General features: G+C 34.2%; 3 protein-coding genes across 3 annotated transcripts; 1 reads left to right on the plus strand and 2 right to left on the minus strand.

The window, feature by feature from the left end:
* Window positions 1–1,803: 1,803 nt before the first annotated feature.
* Window positions 1,804–4,139, minus strand: LOC117905984 (lecithin-cholesterol acyltransferase-like 1). Its single transcript, XM_034818896.1, has 2 exons — window positions 3,669–4,139; window positions 1,804–2,838 (listed from the first exon to the last, which is right to left on the minus strand). The coding sequence occupies exons 1-2, from the start codon at window positions 4,049–4,051 to the stop codon at window positions 1,944–1,946; spliced, it is 1,278 nt and encodes a 425-aa protein (XP_034674787.1). The 5' UTR covers window positions 4,052–4,139; the 3' UTR covers window positions 1,804–1,943.
* Window positions 4,140–6,397: 2,258 nt separating this feature from the next.
* Window positions 6,398–9,142, minus strand: LOC117906272 (lecithin-cholesterol acyltransferase-like 1). Its single transcript, XM_034819251.1, has 2 exons — window positions 8,694–9,142; window positions 6,398–7,920 (listed from the first exon to the last, which is right to left on the minus strand). Exons 1-2 carry the CDS (start codon window positions 9,080–9,082, stop codon window positions 7,008–7,010), a joined length of 1,302 nt encoding a protein of 433 aa, XP_034675142.1. The 5' UTR covers window positions 9,083–9,142; the 3' UTR covers window positions 6,398–7,007.
* Window positions 9,143–15,462: 6,320 nt separating this feature from the next.
* On the plus strand, window positions 15,463–15,879 carry LOC117907349. The gene has a single exon (XM_034820857.1). The coding sequence runs from the start codon at window positions 15,463–15,465 to the stop codon at window positions 15,877–15,879; it is 417 nt and encodes a 138-aa protein (XP_034676748.1).
* Window positions 15,880–16,961: the final 1,082 nt, after the last annotated feature.

Consider the following 16,961-nt stretch of genomic DNA (forward strand, 5'->3'; position numbering starts at 1 on the left):
GACTATGATTTTAAATTTTTTTTAAGTGATTAAAAATATACTCACCAATTATGTTTTAACTTTAAACTTAAAATCACAATGGATGATTATCATTTTTGATTATTTTAAAAAATAAAATAAAAACCGTAATCACAAACTATGGATGATTATGATTATTTGAAACGAAAAAAATATAATTTTATATATATTAGCATTAATTTTAACCTTAAAATTGTAATTGGTGACTACAATTTTGAATTTTTTTTTTAAATGGTCAAAGTCGTATTCACTAACTACGATTTTAACTTTAACATTAAAGCCATCGTTGTGGGCTATGGTTTTAATCGCTTTAAAAAAAAATTCAAAATTGTAGTTACGATTTTATGGCATGGACATCTACATGATGAAGATACACTAAATTAAGCATTATTTTGAAGTCGGTTTAATTTGTAGATATTTTTTTAAAAGTAGGTTTTTTTTTTTTTTTTTTGTCAAAACTCCAAATTTCTAACATCATTCATACATATTATGCCAATAAAAAAATACTTATTGAATTATCAAATATTTTTTAATAAAAATATATCTTTTTGATATATTTATTAAAAGTGAATTTGATAGGGATTTTAGAAAGTATTTTTCATATTTCTAATAAAGGTAAAATTTTTTAAATATTAAAAAGATTAAAAACACTTTCTAAAATTACTCTTCTAAATTTTTATTCACTTAAAAAAATGAATTTTTAAAATGAATGAACTCTCTTAGCTTTCAATTTTCAAATATAAGATAAATTTTAGAATATTCTATTTTTTTTTTTATCTTTAATAAATTTTACTAATAAAAATAAAATTAAAGACAAATAAATTAAATGTCTTTAATTTTATCAGCAGTTAGCTGCATATTATAGAATAAGTATAGAAGTTTTTTCTTACGCAAAATCTATTTAAAAAAAATAAAATTATAAAAGATTGGCTTAAGGCTAGGTTCAATAAGGCACGTGTGAACTACATCCAGCAATATGACCTATAGTTCTATCATTGTTAATAAAGCTTGAAATATTATGAACTATCATTATACAATTTGGCAGTGCCACAATTTATAAGAGTGTGTATAGTTATTAATTTGTAATAATTAAATTGAAATAGTGGGCTATTTGAATGATTAAGATTTATGATGGATTTACCTGGGTAGTCATGATTGAACTCTGGAATCTGGTGTCAGCCATACCAAAGGCCATGAGACATTGAATCCAATACGGGAGAAGATAACATTATTTGCTTTTGAGATTAATACAGATTGAAGGGCACTGCAAAAGGTGAAAAGGTATTGGGAGGAAGCGAATGGCTTTATTCGTGGTTTCATATATTCTCTGGCGAAACTTCCTTTTGACATTCACAGCCACAGGAGGCAGCTGAGCTCTATGTTCGCAGTTTCCTTCTCATTATTATAAAAGTTAAAACACACACTTAAGGATCTCTAATTAATAATGGCAGTATGTGATCAGAAAGAGATCACCACTTCACTGACAGCTTGTCCTTGAGCCCCATACCACTGCCTTGCCAATAACACTCTTTGAAAAAACAAAAACAATCTAAAATCTTGCAGTCACACATTGTCAGCATGCTCATCTTCACATGGCTTACCGCTTATTTAAAACTTCATTTAAGAAACGCTTCTCGGATTAGGTCATGACTAGGCCTTTGGCCTCATATAGAGTGCTTAATTCCCACCAATGGAAGACTTATTTTGTCTATAACTTAAGTTAAGAAATTACCCCTTTGGATGAGTTCCTGAACGAAAATAACCAGGTTAATAATGGCAGGAAAATTGGAGCTTTGCAAACGTATGTTGGTGGGTTTTCATTGAAATATGAGGGTTCCCTGAAGTTGGAACCAAATGTTACAGATTGAGAAATCATAACGGTTCCCAATTGCCAGGCAATTGATCACTGGTCAATTGGGTTGTTTTCATGATGAATAGGTATAAGAATTAATACCTGAAATTTCTTCTACTATTCTATTAAGTGCATTTTCGTCTTTGATTATGGATGTATGAGATGCCCCTTCAATGGTAACCATCTTAAGGGACTGATTTTGTTGGTCGGCCCACTCCGATTCAAGTGCTAACAAGCTCACCATGTTCACTGTCCCATCTCCATCCCCGTAAACAATCTCTGGTTGTCTATCAAAGCCACTTTCATCATAGAACAGTGTCTCTTCTGTTCTAACGCCACTCCCGATTATACAGGTGACAGGCACCTCAGGCGCTGGTAACTGTTCCAACAAAGGCACAATGCGAGATTGGTAAGGATGGATCCCTTCCGGGAACCCAATGTCATTGAGGAACTGCATAATATCGTATGCTGTATAAGTAGCATTTAATGTAACCACGAGTGGTTGTTTGGCAAAGACTTTAGGAGAAGGCATGAGCCATAAGTTGCTCTCTGAGCTCCTCTGCTGCTCCCTCACCAGCAATGGATCAACTAGGGGTACTCCCAGAGTGTAGCCAGAAGCAAGGGTGTGCACTTCCTGCACTGCGCCACCCCAAGGAGCGGACAATGCGACGAAGTGCTTGATGAATTTCTGACGCCAAGCTGGGGGGTTTCGGTTGAGAAGTTGGAGGACAAAGAGGCCTCCCAAGCTGTGGGAGACGAGTATTACTGGCTTTCCTCCATTGGAAGTGCTTGCTTTTTCTATCAAATCTTTGAGGTCCTCAAGGAACTTGGAACCAACGCGTGATGGGTGACCATCTGCCGCTAGACCGTATCGAAAGTCATATGGAGCTCCGAATAATGTTTCGCCATCAACGTAACCCATTTGCTCCAGAGATTTCACCAGGGGCCCCATGTATGCTGTGATGCGCCTGCCAATGGGACCAATGTTAGATGTAAATGGGCCTGTTCCTCTTTTTGTTACTGCCAATACTAAACAGTAAATCCCTTCCTGCAATTAGTACAGTTGACTGCTAAATATCCTCTATAACTTCAGTTGTTAATTGGTTCCACCTTGGATGACTATGAATTAGGACAATCTTCAGGCTTCACTAGTTATGAAAATTTAGTATGGCTCCACACTTCATGCTTGAACTTCGATATAAAATACATACATTTAACTTTTGAAAACAAGAATGGTTCTAAAAACTTAAATCCAAAGACCACTTTAAGCTTCTGTGTAAACAAAATCAAATGGGTTCAGCTGTTATATCTCCACTCGTCCAGTAAAATAAACTCACTATTTTAAATGGATGACAAAATGAACAAATAAACATCTCAAAATGACCAACGGTAGCCAAAATTCAAACAGTCTCCCGCGGAAAGAAATGGTATTTGGATTCCAGCCCAGTCATTGGACCTTATTCCCATCTGGGTCATCCATTCAAACTAATTTTTGTTGCTGGATTTGGTGAAGAGTTCCTATTCAGAGTTTCCACAATATTATGAAATGTGCATACATATAATTAAAATAATCATACCATCTATCTACTCAAAGAAATATATTCATCCCAGAGTAGAACACTCTTCCGTAGAGAGTATATGCCACTCTGCTAGAAGGACTATTTCACTAGACTGACGAGACAATGGGACAGAGGCCCCAGGAGTCAAAAACGGCCCAAATGTGTTGAAATTGTGGAGCACATGTTTAAGCTGAAAAGATTACCAAGAAAGAAAGAAACAGGGTAGAGCGGCGGCTTACTTGAGATGAGGATCTAAATGAAGAAGAGAGCGAGTAGAACCAAAGCTAGGGACCCTGGTTTCAACACCAGGGGTATTTACATAATCATCAAGTTGTGGGTCATAGTAAAGCCTCATCCGCTGGGCAAAGCATTGAGTGAATGGACCGACGACTTGGGCGGGGTCGAACCACAGCCTGAACCACCCTTCTTTGTCCTTCAAAGGCGGATAGAGTCGGCTGCACAGCAAGCTCGACGGTTTGTACCCATCCGTAAGCCTTGCTTCTAGCTGATTTCCACCACTCCCCGGCACCAGGACCAGAGGGTGGAGGTTGCTGCTCGCCTGACATGTGTACCACATCACAGCCATCGAAACCATCGCGAATATTAAGCCCAATCCCTTCATTTTTGGATTTTGGAGAGAGAATTGGAACCTTGGAGATTCAGACCCACTGTCTGCAATTCGGACGTCGCCACAAACAACTGTGTGGTGGAGAACCTCCCGACGTGGCTGGTTAAATAGGAGGGAATTGATTTCCCCTTCTCTTGTGGACTCGTTGACTAATTTTGCTAGAAGCTTAGAAAGAAAAAAAAGATAAAAACTTGACATGAAAGATAGAAAAATATTACTTATAATATAAGCTTTATTTGAAGCTATATAAAAGGTTTTTTGAATTTAGCATACATAATACATAGTCAATCCTAACTATGATTTGCCACCTCCAAGAGAAGAACACTCATAAAATTTTTAAGCAATTTAAAACTCTCCTCATGTGAAATATGATGATTATTAATTAAAACTGTCAAAAGAAAATGAGTACAATATTTGATATTATTTTTCTTTCATTGAATGATGCATTCTTCTATCTTACTTGTCAAATACATCCATTATACAACCTCCATTTCAAGCCCTTCAATATCACATCCAATATGGTAACATCTCTATAAAATAATAATTTTTTAAATCTAAAAAAAATTATTGTATTAGTAAAATTATTGATTTATTGATAAATAAATAAATTTAATAATTTATTGATAAGTAAATAATTATTAATTTAGATAAAATATTGTATTTTTACTATATAATTTGTATATGTATGAATTATAAATCCAAAAATAATGGATATGATCAAAAGTTCATATATAAAAGCCCAAAACACTCTAAACAAGAAAGAGATGATTATTAATGATAAAAGATAGAAAGATTACTAAAATATAAAGATTTGATGTCAAAACTAAATATTTTAAAAGATAAAGAAGTTTCAAATATATGATGATTTCGAGAAAGAGTTTAATTAAGAATTATAAAAATTAATAAATATTATATTATGAATTTTTATTTTTATTTTTTTATTTCATCAATTATTAATTTGTATTTTCTTAGACCTTTAAGAATTTGTAAAAATATGTTATCTTGTATATTTAATAAAATTATTAATTTAGTATATTGGTTAAAATTAAGATCATAATATTTTATTATTTATGTGAGATAATCGGTTTATTAAATATTTATTTATTGAGGTTTTATTAAATTTACCCATGCGTCAAAAGGGATTAAAGACGTTAAAAAGTGATAAAAGATATTAGATTCTTCTCAAAGTTCATTATTTTTTTAATAATAAAATATGAAATAAATAAATAAATAAATGTGAACTGATCGACACTAATACAGTTTTAAGTATATATTCAAGAAAAGAGTGAATTTGGTATTGGTCAAATCTTAATTTTTAAGATGTAATATAAATAATGATGCTAAATACAATAACAATGAAAATAAATAAAGGCATAAAGAAAGAAACGCAAACAATTATTATAATAATTACTTAATTAGGTTCACTTTTTCTTAGTTTTTTTCGACCTTGAGATTTTTTCGTGAACCTCATGAGAACTACTTCAACTAGAGCCCCCTAATCTTCTTATATTTGGATTTTAGGTTCAAACAAATCTTTACAATGTTTGGAGTGATAGATCCTTTACACTTGATCAAATATTTTTTTTATCGAAACATAAGTCAGAATTTATATAAAAGATATAGCCACTAACTTTGAATGAAGAACAATAAAAGGGATGATTAGAATCAATATACAGGGAAATGGTTTTTTCAAGTTTGGAAGTAAGTGCACTAAAAAAGAGTGTTCATTATACTCTTTTGTAAATGACATTGTAATCTCATAAATAAATTTCGAAAGTTCTAAATATAAGTTCGAAATTGGAACTTCCCGTTAGACATAAGCTACAGTTCAATCTGCCCATCAAACGATCAACTATTTAACTAGTCGAGGTTGCAACTAATCGTTGGATGGTTGGACGTCAACTAAATGTTGCAAAATCGATTGGTACCTCGACTGAACAAGTTTATGAAATATTTTCATGTAGGAAGCAAAAATTTAAGGTCAACCTTTGTAGCTTTAAATGCTCGGAAACCCAAACTGGAAACAAAAATTTAAAGTCAACCTTTATTGCTTTAAATGCTCCTGTATCACCGAGTCATCAAGGAGCCTCACGAACCTTATGATCATTCTAAGGCAACTGACTGGCAAATAATGGAAGCTAAAAGACAAAAACATCTGCTTGAGCTTTTCTTAAGAAAAGAAGAGTTAGAGCAAATAGTATTTGGGAACATTTCCCCACCCAGAGTTACTCGAGAGATACAAAATCCCTTGGAGTTGAGAAAAACAAAAAGGTCCTTGTGAGTGAATGGGTTATCCTCATAATCCATAGTAGAGACAGAATTCGACATTTGGAAACAAGGTAACGAACATCTTGCTGAGTCCTCAACTTTGTAGAAGTTAATCAAAGTCAGAATGAGATTCAACTAGAAAATGCCCTTGAACCTTGACAAAACGACCTAATCTCACCGGCAATGACAATGATATTTATCAACCTCAATATGGTGTGCTTGTCAGTTGTCATTGCTTCACCAATAGCCAAACTATATCAAGTGCTTTTGAGATATGCTCAACTTCACACGGCTTACCACTATTTAGAACTTCATTTTGAAAATGTTTCTCATATTAGATCATAACTAGGCCCTTGGCCTCATATAGAGTGCTTGATTCCCACCAATGAAAGACTTATTTTATCTGCAACTCCATGGATCTCTCCGACGAGTTGATGCTGCAAGTGATGCATGGGTATCTCTCATACATCAAATTACGCTAAGAAATGACCCTTTTGGATGAATTCCTTACCAAAAATAACCAGGTTAACGGCAGCAAAATTGGAGCATTGCAAATGTATGAAAGATCCTGTATACTGGTGGAGGATTTTCATTGAAATCTGAGGGTTCCCTGAAGTTGGAACCTAGTGTTACAGATTGAAATATAGTAAACGCTCCCAATTGCCAACCAATTGATCACTATTCACTGATCAATTAGGCTCTTTACATGATGAATATCAGAATTAATACCTGAAATTTCTTTTACTATTCTATTAACTGCTTTTTCGTCTTGGAATATTGAAATATGAGAAGCCCCTTCGATTCTAATCGTCTTAAGGGGTTGATTTTGCTGATCAACCCACTCCAATTGAAGAGCTTCCAAGCTTACCATGTTTACTGTCCCATCTCCATCCCCATAAACAATCTCCGGTTGCTTATCAAAACCACTTTCATCATAGAACAGTGTTTCTGCTGTTTTAACACCACTCCCGAATATACAGGTGACAGGCACCGCAGGCGCTGGTAACCGTTCCAACAAAGGCACAATGCGAGATTGGTAAGGATGGATTCCTTCCGAAAATCCAATGTCATGGAGGAACTGCACAACATCATTTGCTGTATAAGTAGCATTTAATGTGACCGCAAATGGTTGCGCACCAAACACTTTAGGAGAAGGAATGAGCCATAAGTTACTCTCTGAGCTCCTCTGCTGCCCCCTCACCAGCAATGGATCAACTAGGGGTGCTCCCAGGGTGTAGCCAGAAGCCAGGTTGTGCACTTCCTGCACTGCGCCGCCCCAAGGAGTGGCCAGTGCAACGAAGTGCTTGATAAATTTCTGGCGCCAAGATGGGGGGTTTCTGTTGAGAAGTTGGAGGACAAAGAGGCCTCCCAAGCTGTGGGAGACAAGGATTACTGGTTTTCCTCCATTAGAAGTGCTTGCTTTTTCTATCAAATCTTTGAGGTCCTCAAGGAACTGGGAACCCACACGTGATGGGTGACCATCTGCTGCTAAACCATATCGAAAATCATATGGAGCTCCGAATAATGTTTTGCCATCAACGTAACCCATATGCTCCAGAGCTTTCACCAGGGCCCCCATGTATGCTGTGACGCGCCTGCCAATGGAACCAATGTTAGATGTAAATGTGCTTGTTCCTCTTTTTGTCACTGCCAATACTAAATTCCTTCCTGCAATACAGTTGATTCCTAAATATCCTCTAGTACTTCAATGGTTGACATATATGTACTTAATTGGTTCCATATTTGTTGACTTTTGAATTAGGACAATCTTCACTAGATATGAAAACTTAGTATGGATCCTAATTTTCATACTTGAACTTTGATATAATAAATAAACGCATTTAATTTTTTTAAATGGTTCTAAAAAAATGATTTTGCTTTCTACAAACCAATTTTAAGCTTGTGTAAACAAAACCATGTTAAATGGATGACAAAATGAGTAAACAAACATATCGAATTGACCACCGGACAGCTAAAATTCAAGTGGCTTGTGGATTCCAGCCAAGTCCACTGGTTGGGTTTAAATGTTGAGGCAAGCTGTCTACAGTTTTCTCTGGATCATCTATTCAAACTAATATTTTTTGTTCTCAGAGAAATACCTTGTGCCACCATCATCTTTGGTGAAGAGCTCCTCTCAGTTTCAACAATATGAAATGTGTATGCATATAATTAAAATAATCATACCATGTGACTGCTATGTGTGGAACACTCTTTCTGTACAGTAGAGTATATGCTCCTCTGACAAAATAATGGGCTTGAGTCCAGACGCCTCACGACTCAAAAGTGGCCCAAATTTTGGAGCCCATGTTTAGGCTGAAAAGATTACCAAAAGAGAATAAAGAGGCCCGATATTAGAGCAATGGCTTACTTGAGATGAGGATCAAGATACAGGAGGGAGCGAGTCGAACCAAAGCTAGGGACCCTGGTTTCGACCCCAGGGGTATTTACATAATCATCAAGCTGTGGGTCATAGTAAAGCATCATGCGGTCGGCAAAGCATTGGGTGAATGGAGAGACGAGCAGGGCGGGGCGGAACCATAGCCTGAACCACCCTTCCTTGTCCTTGAAAGGCGGATAGCTTCGGCTGCACAGCAAGCTGGACGGTTTGTATCCATCCGTAAGCCTAGCTTCTAGCTGATTTCCACCACTCCCTGGCACCAGGATCAGAGGGTGGAGATTGCTGCTCGCCTGACATTCGTACCACATCACGGCCATCGAAACCATGCCCACTATTAATCCCAATCCCTTCATTTCCATTTTTTTTTCTTTTTTTCTTTTTTTGGAGATACAGACACTCTGAGCTACTCGTGTAGCGGAGGATCTCCCACCTCGCTGCTTAAATAATGGCGAATTTATTTCCCCTCGTCTTTTAGAATTTAGACTTGTTGACTAAATTTGTTAGCAAAGCTTATTTGCAATCAGGGAAGAATAAAAAAACACAATCTTCACAGGAAAGCTATACAATGCTTCTCGCATAAGATTTGTTTCAACTTATATAAGAAGGAATTTTTTATTTAATAAAAAATATAATAATATTAATATTATTTTAAAAAAATGGGCATCACAAAATATGCTTATTCTAACGCTACATTTTGAATCAACAAATGCTTTTGAATTTAGCGTAGTCCAATTCCAATGATAATTTGCCGACCACAAAAAAAGGGTATCCACAAATTTTGTAAGCGATTTTTAGGTCCCCTTCCAATCTTCACATGAAAGATGATGATTAGTCAGAAAATTTGTCAAAACTAAAATGAGTAGAATTTGAGAAAAGAAAGTATATTTAACATCATTTTTTCCTTTATTAAATGATGCATTCTTCTCTTTTATTTGCCACTCAGTCGGGCTAAGAAAAACATGTCTTATACAATCTTCTTCATTTCTTTTTTCCTTTTCAAGCAAATTATACAAAGTGACTATTCAAAAAAACTTGTTTGATACCCAAGAAAAACTAAATTTTCATTAGTATCACTTTGGAAAGTTTAGAGGAAAAAGGGAAGATCCATAAAACAAAAAATAAAAATAAATGAAAAATATTTTTTCTTTTATATTTCTTAAAATAAAAATTAAGTGAAACTATTGTACCCAATCCTTAATTCCTGAATAATAACGGCTTTTTTCATAAATTTTGTATCTTGATATCTAAATGTAATAAAAGAATATATAAATAAAAATAAAAAATTAAGAATTTTTTAATTCATAAAAAGGGAAGTAATATTATAAATTTTACACTTTTGAAATTGTGTAAATATAAAAAAATAAAAATAAAATAAACTTGAAAATAAATAAAATAAATAAATTAAATGTAAAAGAAAATTCAAATAAAACCAAAAAAAGGAAATTGATAAATAATGACTTAAAGTTGAAGAAAAATAGATACGGACATGGGATTGTAGTTGCAATATGGGACCATCAATGTTGCAATTTGATTGGATATGGGATTGTAGTTTTAATATGGGACCATTAGTATTAGGGGTGTAAAGTAAAACTTAATGCTTATTATTTAATGAATTAAATTAATTTTAAGTTAAATTATACTTAAGTTGTTAACTTAAAATATGTTACTTAATTCTTATTTTAAGTATTAAAGTTATTTGATAAAATTAACTTAAAAATTATTTTAAATCATTAAAATGATATATTTATTCTCACAAATTATAACTAAGGTAAAGGAAATTGAGTAACAATGAATATCGTGGAGTAATAAAAGAGATCGTTGATGTGATTAGAATAAATGAGAATAAAAAATATGTACTTAAAAATAAGTTAAATGTTTTTACTTATTACTCAACTTTAAGTTGTATTATTAAGTTATTTGATCAAATATAGTTAATGACTTTAATTAAGTTATTAAGTCACTTTAAGTTATTAAATTAGTTTACTAAACACCCACTTAGTTTGCAACTTAATGGATTACATTGATTAGGGTTTATCGCCAAGCTAAAGTCTAATCCAAATAAAGAAATTCTTAAACAAAGTCCATCCCAATTCAATCACTAAGCTTAATTTGCAACTGAGGTCCAACTTGAGCTCATTTTCTAATTGGGTCATGAGACAACTTTGGGGTTATCAAACTTTCTAGCAAATTGGAATAATATACAATATATTTATAATTTGACACTTTGGATAAATAGTTTTTTTAATTTTTATGTCTAATCAAGTTTTAATATGTATTCAATTGATTGAGAAAACTAAGCCCAAATCCGATCAAAATACTCAAAATGGTTGTCCAGCCCATCTAAAAGTCAGATCATGTTGTAATTGAATCAGACCAACTCACTCTAATTTTTCCTTTAATTCTTGTAACATCTTTTACATATGGAAAATATGTTACAAAAATTCTAGGAAAAATCATTCATTAGAGTCAAAATTAATATTGAAATATAAATTCATATTATTATTAACAAAATGCAAACAATTGCTTAAATCAAGCACCAATAAGTTCATATATCTTTATTTATATTATTAACAAAAAATCATGTCTTTCCTATCTTTTACTACTTATACCGACAATTACCTTGGAAAATGATTTTATATGAAAATGGAAACTAAGGTCATGCTTGATATATTTTTTACTTTTTATTTTTTAAAATTAGAAATTCGTATGCAAAATATAAGAACCATCATACAAAATGCAAAAATTTATTTTGAGTTCATAAAATCTTTTTTCAAATTTCTAAAAATTAGAAGAATCATTATTATTTTTTACTTAAATTAAAAAAAATGTTTTTAAGTGCATAACTATTAAGACAAGCTAGTTCAATCATAATTATACATCTAGGAGAGGAGGGGTAGGAGGAATTAGACTTTAATCACTTTTTCAAAGCTTTGATTGATTTTCTAATAATATGAGAAATAAATGTAATGTAATAACAAAAATTAAAAATGTTAGAGAAAAAAAATTACAAGTAATATCTATAATAGTTCAATAACCCACTTACATGTACATTCCCTTTTGTTTCGATCCAAGATTAAAGACAATCCCCTAACTTCAAAGGTTTCAAGAAAGATTTTTTTTTTTTTTTTAGTACATTGGATTCTAAGGTTCTAATGGATTTTTACTATACTTTCATAGTATCATTTAACCTTTTCACTTTTATAATTAAGCAAAAATAAGAACCCTGCAATTGCTTCAAAATGGATTTAAGTAGCCTAGCACTTAGAACAGAGAAGAATAAATGGCTGGGATTTCAAGGTGTGCTCAAAGAGGATTGCAAGTTTGAAATTAATGTACACTTTCAAATGATTTTGACCTCTCACAATAAGTAATAATCAGTGGTATGTTGAAGAAGAGTTATAAATATGGAATAAAAACCTTTTATATAGCATTTAGAAGCCAACTAATTGATAGAGTCAGAAAATGGTTTGTTGCATAATCATTCGGTTGACCACCTAGCCAGTTATTGAAGCATTTAATTGCACTATATGTGACTTTTGCAAGTTACCCAGGTGAATTAGTCGAAAGATCATTGTAATTTTTTTTTTTTTTTTTTGTGTGAAAAATGAGCAAGAAATTACGTTCTTGAAACACATGGGCACTCTCGATCAATTGTCTGGTCCACCATGCTATCCTTCTACTCTCCAATTTTCAAATATTGCTTCCAAAATCATTTAAGTGGTTTGGGGCAATTTGTCCTTCTGAAATTTTATGATTAGTTCTTGAAAATGATATTCTTATTAAGGAACAATTTTTTGGAACCATTTTTTTTTCTTCGTATAAGGAAACGTTAAATGAGTAGAATCAACTTTGACCACCATTTCCTAACCTTACAAGAAGAAAAAATAAAAGAAGAAATATAACCTAAATTTTGATGTGTTGTCTTGATTTAAATTATCTTCTTGACCATTTAGTATTTTGTTTTTAAATTTTTTCTTATTTTTGCATAAACTTCATTTTAAATTACTGGTCTTTAATATTTTATTTTATTTTGTTTTCATGGTACATTTGGTTGCTGGATTCTGGGAAACTTTGACTAATAACAAGATATATACAAACTTTTTGTATAAAAATTCCTATTTTTCATGTAAGACTTTATATTTTAAAAAAAATAAAAATAAGAACTATATTGAAGCATTACTTCAATGATAAAATTTATATATTTTTATGCAAAATGAAATTTACAACAATAGATAAAAGAGGATTTATTACGTTAAAAAATTTAGTATTATAGAACCATTGATACTTTGAATTCTTTTTAATTTCTTATAATTTGTTTGATGGCATTACACTCATCACTAATGAATTGGAAATAAAATAAAAAAGTATTAAAATTCGGATTTATGAATATTTTGATGGAAAAAATTGAACAAGGTCATGGTATAAATATATAGAGAAGAAGAGTCAACAGTTGCTTGTGATCCTATGACAAAATAACAAAACAAAATATATGTGAAAACGGATTGAAGATACATGGTCAAACTTTTTTATTTAATTATTTGGGATGAGCTCCTTTTCAAGAAGCTATTCCCTTTCGAGACAAAGAAGACAAGTAAAAAATGCTATGAATTTGACTCAAATAAAAGAAAAAGAAAATAGTATTGGGATTAAGTCTTATGGGCCCTCTATGGTTGACGTTTAACACTTTTGAAGGGAAGGCCAAAGGCTCACGACTGTAACCCCTCAATCACACCAATTATTTATTTGTTCTAATAAAGGAGGCGTCCTCAAGAATTGAACCTATGATCAAACCCTTAAAGTCCACCTAAATGTCAATTCCAGTACCATCTGATAAACAATTGGTGTGATTGAGGGGCCACGTCCTAGGCCTCTGACCTTCCCTTCAGAAGTATTAAGCGCCAACCATGGTGGGTCATAAGACTCAATCCCAACAAATAGGTATAATTCACAGGAAAAGAAAACCTAGCAATGATTTACAAATATTTTATTATTTTATAAAAATTGTAATACATGATACCAAATGTATTTTGTTGCTTTAGAGAAAAAGAATAAATAGAAGGTATTCCAATTTTGAAACGCCACGAGTCCAAATATTGTGTAAGTGGGTCTGGGCTGAGCCGATCTTGGTTAGCCTTCATCACATATCATACAGTTCTCCCAGCACGTACCCCCGGTCGGCCCTATTCGAAGTCAATCCAGCCAGAGTTTCAACTTTCACTGTAGCTGAACAAAATTGTATTTTTATCCAAACATAAATTAGAATTGAATGTTCCAAAATGGTGAGCTTATCCTCAGCGTACCCGGTCTCCTTCTAGATTGAATGCGCCACGAGGAGGTCTAACACATGGAACCGAAAAGAGAAATAGAAGTTGGATTCATTCAGCAGGTTCTTTAGCCTACAGGTTGAAGATGAAGGCCTGCGTCGTTTGAAATGTCAACCAAAGTGGCGATGTACAGGGGGTCGTGATTAGACCATTTCATGGAGACCAAGAACATCAATAATAGTAATAAAGAAAGAAAACGCACATGTTAGCTGAGCTCAACACTTCAAATAATTCGAGAGGAGTTTCCAATTTTAAGGGCAAATACAAATAGTCCACGTGTACAAGTAGAAAAAGTACTGTATTGGTAGGTATTGAAAAATTGAAACGGTAAGATTAATAGAATGGTGTCATACGTAGACATTGAGTTCAATTTAATGGTATCTTTTTGTCTTTATCCTATTTATTTGTTTTATTATCCAATAATTTAGACTTGATCACATCCACCTATGATTTGAAAACTTAGATAAGGAGTTTGACAATGTCTCGACCCTTTTCAACGAAGTAATGTGTTCCCATTAACCAAACCACTCCCACTAACTTGTAATGGAAATGCTTTCTAATGGATTTGAATGAGTTCTCCATTTTCCAATGGCGTGATGCTTGGATTAGAAAAGGAAAGGAAATTGGATATATTTTTACTTATCTTATCTATAGCAGCACAGAATGCCACATCAGCACTGGGCTTTTGTTAGACTTGAAGCACCCACAGAATCATTTAGGTAATAAAACGCGGACAATGGGCGCCGCCCCCAAGTTATTTCCTTGCACGCCATGGGTGCCAAATTTTATCAAGCTAAGATGTGGGTAAGCCGGAGGCTGACGTTTAAGGCATGTATTCAACACATTCATTTATTAATATATACGGTCGCCACTCGATTAGGCAAAGACCTCTGATTTGGAAGGTCAGTTTTAGGTATATGGTTTGAATAGAAGGTGGCGGGATGAACGAGCAGATGCGGTCTGGCAGGACGGAACAGTGAACAAATAGAAAAAGTCAAAAAGATGACTAATTCTTACCCAAAACAACATAAAAATAATAAAAAATGCAACTATGTATATATGTTAAAAAGGCTGCCTTCAATTTCAATCTTGGCCACGCAGCTTGTTATTATCTTGGGTTTTCTATTTCTGTGTGCTTCAGAAATGTTCCAATACCACACCCACCTTTTTCTCCCACCCTTTTTCTAAGCTTTTGTTCACAACTTCTCCTCTATAATATTGGTTGGGCTTGCTCGTGTCCACATCACACAACCCACCTCACCTACTTCATCACCTTGCCTCAATCGCCATTCAGAATCACCACCCACCATCTCCATTAATCTATTCTCAACCTTTTCTTCTATCTTTTTGTAAGCGTGTGAGGGAGGCAGCCAAAGTGAAAAATGAGAACGAAAGCGCACAACCAAAACAGATTCATGCGGATCATTACATTACCCATCAGGGTTCTGGGCAAAGCAAAGGATTTATACGTACGGGGCATGACAAACTGTGCCACCCGCGGCTACGGCAACAACATGGGCGGTCCGGCCGGTATGCCTAGAAGCTACAGCTATGCCTCTTCCAGGTCTAACGATAACGAGGATTTCAGAGAGCTGGTGAGAGCTGCCTCTGCTAACACTTTGGGCCATGGCGTTGACTTGAATGCGCTTCTTCAACAGTCGGCCGCGGAGAAATCCAAGGTGGTTCCCAGGAGTTGCAGTGTTGGGATGGCCAGAATCGATGAGGATGGACCTTGTAATGATTTTGGAGAAATTAACTTCAAGGCCAAGGCTGATTTGATGTACCCAAGGAGCCGGAGCTATGCTGTCACAAAGAGAAGCGTTGGATTCTGATCCGCGGATTATGGGAACTTTGCATTGGATCACCCTGAACGGTATGGATTAATTTATTTCAATTTTGTCTCCAGTTGATTCAAAGGAGATTTATTTTGCTTGTAAATACGCGTCTGAACTATGAAACGTTAATTTCATGACGAGGAAATCTAGTGTTTCGCAGTACCTTTAATTTATTTTCCCAATTGTTTATTCCTCTTGTTTGGAAACGATCTGAGGATAAATGGAATTCATGGACTGATGGACAAGTGTTTTGCAGTACCTTCAATTTATTTTCTCAATTGCTTACTCCTCTTGTTTGGAAGCGATTTGAGGATAAATGGAATTCATGGATTGATGGACAAGGAATTCCATCTCCGGGACGAAGTCTTACAATCTCTTTTTTGCATTTTCAAAGATTAATAATTCCATCTCTGGGTCTGGACGAAGTCTTCTAATCTCGTTTTGCACTTTCAATGTTAATTATTGATGATTATGATGGCCTTGTAAATATGTTTTCCTCCATGGTATTTTGGTTGATTTCTCGGGTTCTCAGTCCTCAGTTTCCTTCTCCCCAGCCTGGTATGTATCCTCGAAAAAAAAATCACAATCTATGACAAAACAAAAGGTGAAATAGATTTTCGCCAGCTCTACGACCCCGTCTGGCCCACCTTGTTGGCTGTCAAGGTACTCAGGGCCAACTGCCAAAATATCTTCGGATAGATAGATGATTTAAGGCAGATAAGAGTATGCACGGTCTGTGCCACGCTTCGCGTCATGGTCCCGCCCACCATTGTCTGTGAGTTGAAGCTAAAACTTCATCTGTTAACCATGGTTGGTAATAGGCCAACCATGATCAAGACGATTAGAATCATAGCTGTACCCACCTCACTTCGATTATCAGCAAACTATATATAGATAGACAAATTCTACGTAGTGAGGTAGGTTACTTATCACAAAGTAGAAAGCCAAGGAAAATGACTTATGACACTCTCCTTTTTCCTTTTACGGTTTTACACTTTGTTAATCACTTCCACCCTTTGTTAACCACGTCGGAGTTCATCTGTCAATACTTTTACAAAGCATACTTTACCCTAAAAAAA

This window comes from Vitis riparia, chromosome 18 (genome assembly GCF_004353265.1).
Source record: "Vitis riparia cultivar Riparia Gloire de Montpellier isolate 1030 chromosome 18, EGFV_Vit.rip_1.0, whole genome shotgun sequence".
Lineage (NCBI taxonomy): Eukaryota > Viridiplantae > Streptophyta > Magnoliopsida > Vitales > Vitaceae > Vitis > Vitis riparia.